The following is a 5,666-nucleotide window of genomic DNA, read 5'->3' on the forward strand; positions in this document are numbered from 1 at the left end:
CAACATATAAAAAATTTAGTTTTAAATTTTAAATTAAAGTATGTTCCAAAAGAACACGCTTAAAATATAATTACGACGGATTGTCAATGTATCTAATAAGTTGAAGAAGGTATGCGATGAAAGAATGACATCCTCCATCGTTGACTTCTGGGATTTCGCGCTGAATTTTGTCTCCTAGTAACAGGATTACAGAAAATACGAGGAGGTTACAGATCACGAATGACGTGTGGTGGAAAAACGTGCCACCAACTCCAATCATGTGCTCCCGATGCTGGATGCACCGCAACTAATAGGAGCGCAAAACAGAGATGGGACATAGGACGGGTTTTCCCGCGCATGCGCGAGTTTTGCAGGGACGTGACTATGTGGTGGTGCAACTACGGACTAGGCCCTAGTTACTAGGGGGCGTAGTGTTACCAGCGGGAAAAGAGCATAAACATTATTTTGGTAAGCTACTAAATAAGTTATATTTAAATACAAAATAGCGTCTAATATTGATGAAGGAGCGATTAAAATTATGCAGGGTGATTAAGGTACCCCATTTTATTAAAACTTGTACTATACTGATGCTAAAATCGCTACACATGCGCGAGATAACCCGTCCCATAATCCATCTCTGCCCCAACTTCCCGCCTTTTTTCAAACACGGCATCTGGGGTGATCCTGAATAAATAACTTTTTCTTTTGATGAAATGAATGCTCGTTGGACTAGGTAGATTATTTTATTGCAAAATAAAGTTTCACAAAATGATATTAACATTATAAATTTAGTTTGGTGTTAAAAAAATCTCTGTTGAGGTAAATAATGCGTAAGATATTTAGATAATTGTTAAAACATAACAGTATAAAAAGACATTTTTTTAAAATTTACAACATAAAAATAATCAATAGAATGCCTCAAATGTTTAATATAACTTAACGTAAGTATAAAAAATTAATATTAAATAATATTTTTGTTAATTTGATCGTTTGATTGTTGAAATCGAATACACATGTGTGCCCACTAAAATAAATGTTCAGAGAAATCGAAGTGTGCTATAAATATAATGTACAAATTTATTAAAAGTTTTATACGAGTAAGCATACAGTACATTCACTGAATAAATTTACAGTTAATGAAGTACTTCAAATAATTAGAATAAAAACGTTAATTTTTTATTAAGTTAAGCATTTTACTTTCATTAATGTTCCCCCAAAAAAGAAATATTGCCGATATAATTTAACATTCTAATTTTTGGATTTCAAGGCCGGTTACAAGGAAACTACCCAAACATAATTATCATTAATCAATCGAACAATCCCTACCATTTACAAATTTATTCTAATTAATTCAGTTTAGTACGAAACTCGATTATAGATGCTTCTCTAAAAATAAAAAAATAAACAGTAACCATTTTTATGTCTAATAAAAACGCTGATAACAAGTACGAATTAAACATTAATATTAATTTGTTTGTAACATTTGTTCATATTTGTACAAATATATTACAATTAAAATTATGATCATATGCATTATGCATATAGATATCATATAGATCTCAATTTGTTCGTTGAAAGAAACAGAACTTTCGTATACCCAGTGAAAAATAACATTTTAGCAAATATTTTCGTTCCCCTAATTCAGTGAAAAATTCTCTCAATTACAATTATACCAAGACCTCATTGTTAAACTCTGAATCCTAAAAAAAGACTATCAATTAGATTCGTTTAATGTTTGCACTGATATGAATGTTTCCTTGTTGCACGCTAGGATCTTAGGAACTCGGTTTAATGTTTTGCACCTAACACTCTCATCTAAAATCCTAGCTAAAAGTGTTCCTTCGTTATGCAACAAGCTCGAAGAGCACTTATATGTCTCTTAAATTCTTTAAGGAACAAGTGTACCATTGGTCTTATAAGGTCCAAATTAATTTACTATATTAATGATCATCTTTCATCGTACCAGCGAAATAAACTGATAGTGAAAGTTTTTAAGGGCATAGTCAGCTTTTCAGCACCACCATTTCAATATGAATTTCGGGCACTTGTGATAAGTTCAGTATCTGTGCTGGTAAGCTAGGAATTAATCTACATTTACGTCGAGACACTACACAGTTAGTGCTACGACACGTGTCACAATTTTAATTGATATGCCGTAAGCGGATCGAACTCCTTTTGATGACTAGAATTCGACGCCATTACGTATCCCCATAGGCGCATAGCAGCTGCGCAAACCCTTTGTATCTCGTCGACTTCCTCAAAATCAAGATCCGTACGCCAATGAAAGGGGGCTACCTTTGAATTTCTAAAGGTACTAGACACCCCACCGACGTCGTTTTTTGTATGAGTGTCCAAAAATTTTTTTACATTAATATGAAAATCTAAACCATAAAAATTGTACAGTTCCTTCACGTGTTTGTAGGGATCGACGGATAAATCCTCGTAACGTACCACCCTGTTGAAATATTACATTTGAGTAATTTCATTTAATCGAAGGAGAATAAATAAAGATCAATTATAAAAGAAGATACCTAAAAGTATGTGGATATTTTTTTATTAACCGCACGGCAGCACTGAAATCTGAGACCATGTCAGCACATACTAACGCTGGATCCGAGCAATCCGGGTTAGTGGGACACCATTCCCGATGTTTCCTTGATTGTAAAATTCCTCTTGGATCACGGATCAATAGAACTAATCGTACTCCTAAACTGCAAGCATACAAACGATTAATTTTCTGTACACGGATTGTTTAACAGAAAAATGAAAATATATATTTACTCTTCTTGCTTGAGAAGCTTTTCCGCGGCTCTTAGTCTCAAGCGAACGATCTTCATTGATTGAAAAGGAAACAGTTTGCAAAATTTCGAAACGAAACGTGGATCCCAACAGATCTTTTTATGTATTTGACACTGCTTCCATAAACGATTATTGTGATTGAAGACCCAGGAATGTGTTTTACCATAATCCAAATAACGATCTAGAAACATAACAAATTAATGATCAGAAGTTTGATTAAATATTGATAATCATGTTTGTAGCAAAATGAAATTACCAAGATTAAAGTAATCGCATCTTAGCAGAGACTCAAGGTTTTTAAGGGCTTTGTCAGCGAGCGGTGGACCTCTGATTTGTACAATTCCAAAATCAAGCAGAGGTTCGTAATGATAAAAATTTGCTGGATGTGCGTTTACGACATCGCCAAGGAATGTACTTCCGCTTCGCCAGCTTGTCAGAATTATGCTTCTCATTGGTCTTCCTCCTTTTTCTAACACTAAATCCTCCAATTTACTGTAAAATTAATTACGTTATATACACGTATATTAATATTTTCAATGTAAGAATCAACAAACCTAACATTCACTCCGTATTTTCCATTTGGATATTTATAATCTTCCATCTCATTTTCAATCGCATTCCTCTGTTGATCCACAACTTCTTGTATTTCAGACAGTGTGATATTTTCTATGGATCCTCTAAAATATGCCTATAAAACAATCATACAATTAACGTGTAATATTCATCTATTTTATGGTTCAATTTTGTATAATACAAGCAAAAGCAATAGCAATTTTTTATTATGTTTGTTCCCATTGCCATAATAAATGTGTTAATTGTTCAGTAGAAACAGAAGAAAACAAATATTCACTTACCTACAATATACTTTTACTTAAATTAAAATTAAAAAAAAAATTATTGAATAAATTTCATCTGACTTATATTTATTTAATCAAATAAATATACGTGACATTTATATGTATACATGCACATATTGCTTACCGTTACTGGATCTTGAATTCTGATGATATGGGGCCTTATCTCAACATCCTATATTCAAGAAAATATCGGTATTTTAACATTCTGAAGGTGCACATTATATTGTGAACACGATAATGCTGCTGATGTAACCAGGACAATATCTTTCTCCCTCTTTCTTTATGTAGGTAATGAATTAGTGTCCAGTATGTGCAATAGTGCAAATAAACTTATATGTGTGGATGAAGGAAATGAAAAGTAAGGAGGTTTTGGTTGGTACTGGATTTAATATACAGAATAAACAATGACACAAATAAATATAGAAAGCTGTATCATAAATACAATAAATTTCTTCGTTCAAATGTGAATTACCATAAAGTGATTGCAATTCTGTGACCATGATAATTATAAAATCCTCTTAACATAATGTCAAATTACCCAAATAATCCTCCAAAATTAAGCAGAATGCTTTCCACAATCTTCGCTAACTGTTGTCTCTAATGCTGCGTGAAAAACAATGGAAAGGAATATGTGGAAACAGGGAGAAAGAGAGCTGGTAGTATTTTGCATAGCTCGATAGTTTGTTGTTAGTGTACAAGTGGAAAAAAGTTAGGTGCAAAAGTTAGACTTTACCATCAGAAAGAGCGTGTTTGGCGTGACTCAATTTAGAGCAATCCCCACCTCCGATTTTTTACTGACCGATATCACCGGCTGCAGTCGATGCTCGAGATAGCTGCTGTAGCGTTGATTAAATGCTAAGAAGAAGATGCAAAGGGACGCCAGGCCTACCAGACCATAGAAGCTGAGCCGTTTTGACATCCTTGGTTCTATATAAATAAAAATATTGATAAACAGTGATAAAATAATAATCATAGTACTATTTCCTGTATTGATAAATATACAAACTATATATATAATACAAATGTTCTGTTTTATTCTCAGAAAAGAAAGAACAATACAAAATAAAGTCATCAACTTAATATTTTATTTATATAATTACTGACATGATTAGATATTTATAATAATCTAAGTACAGAAACATTGAAATAAACTGCTGATCATTTGAATAATTTAATATACCGAACGAAGTTTACTCGTCGGAAATAGTACTGGATATACGAACACGACAACGTAACATTAAAGATCTCCCTTACCTCAGGATCGAATAATTCATTACATCTGAAGAATTTCAGGTGTAAGTAACAGGCTTATCGAAAACCTCACGTTTTTCTTGGTATTCTAATGTGACAGCGGAAAGCGTACAACCAACGTGAAGCATTCATCGTGATCTACTGACGCAGGATGGCCCGTATTGCGGTTAAGCTATCCACACCAGCCATATATTTGTACATGGATTCATATACTTATACAAGTATATAATATCCATTACAGATGCAATTCCCAAATCACGAGTCAACATACGTACATACAAGGCCGAAAGTTCTAATACTTGTGTCAAGTCATTTTATTAGCCTAAGAAACATGTGAAGCAGCTGAGATCAAAATTTCCGCTTTTTCGTGTAAAATAGTGACTTCATGCTAAGTCGACGATAGTATTCTGGTACATTGATTTATTTAAATAAACTGTATTTAAATTTATAAATAAAAACTTAAGCCCCTAACTTTTAAAAAGGATTATACAGTTTGTGCATAGTATTTCAGAAATAAAAATTAAAGTAACAAAACATTCGATACATTTATTTCAAATGCTGTATATATTTAAATTATGATTCCTAGGATGCACGCAAGTATAAAAATTGTACAAAATTTTCTTTATTTTCAATTTTATCTGCGATCGATAAAAGGAGCCGAATTTAGTAGGAATCTTCTTTATCATCGGAGATAGAAGAAACTGCAAAGATGGCGCCACCGCTCGTTGTGGGCAATTGGATGCTGTTGCTTGAGCGGTGCAGTTTTGCTGGTTCGAGGGG

At 33.1% G+C, this 5,666-nt stretch overlaps 1 protein-coding gene across 6 annotated transcripts; it reads right to left on the minus strand.

The window, feature by feature from the left end:
• Positions 1-2,008: 2,008 nt before the first annotated feature.
• On the minus strand, positions 2,009-5,284 carry LOC117606807 (carbohydrate sulfotransferase 4). 6 transcript variants are annotated; one of them, XM_076689532.1, is made up of 8 exons: positions 4,890-5,284; positions 4,417-4,562; positions 3,760-3,807; positions 3,333-3,466; positions 3,035-3,270; positions 2,761-2,959; positions 2,511-2,690; positions 2,009-2,434 (listed from the first exon to the last, which is right to left on the minus strand). In XM_076689532.1, exons 2-8 carry the CDS (start codon positions 4,552-4,554, stop codon positions 2,113-2,115), a joined length of 1,257 nt encoding a protein of 418 aa, XP_076545647.1. In that variant the 5' UTR covers positions 4,555-4,562; positions 4,890-5,284; the 3' UTR covers positions 2,009-2,112. The 6 variants fall into 6 exon arrangements, with proteins under 6 accessions (XP_076545647.1, XP_034185620.1, XP_034185621.1 ...); XM_034329729.2 differs by having other exon boundaries at positions 4,435-4,562; positions 4,890-5,283; XM_034329730.2 differs by lacking the exon at positions 3,760-3,807 and having other exon boundaries at positions 4,890-5,283.
• Between the last annotated feature and the right edge of the window lie 382 nt (positions 5,285-5,666).

Source organism: Osmia lignaria, chromosome 8 (assembly GCF_051020975.1).
Source record: "Osmia lignaria lignaria isolate PbOS001 chromosome 8, iyOsmLign1, whole genome shotgun sequence".
Taxonomy (NCBI): domain Eukaryota; kingdom Metazoa; phylum Arthropoda; class Insecta; order Hymenoptera; family Megachilidae; genus Osmia; species Osmia lignaria.

Excerpts from the sequence above, each read along its gene's own strand:
- LOC117606807 (XM_076689532.1), bottom strand. The coding sequence starts at position 4,554 with ATGTCAAAACGGCTCAGCTTCTATGGTCTGGTAGGCCTGGCGTCCCTT. Across the intron at positions 3,808-4,416 it reads CGGTCAGTAAAAAATCGGAG|GATGTTGAGATAAGGCCCCA; the intron begins GTGGGGATTGCT and ends TCTTGAATATAG. Across the intron at positions 3,271-3,332 it reads AAATACGGAGTGAATGTTAG|TAAATTGGAGGATTTAGTGT; the intron begins GTTTGTTGATTC and ends TTAATTTTACAG.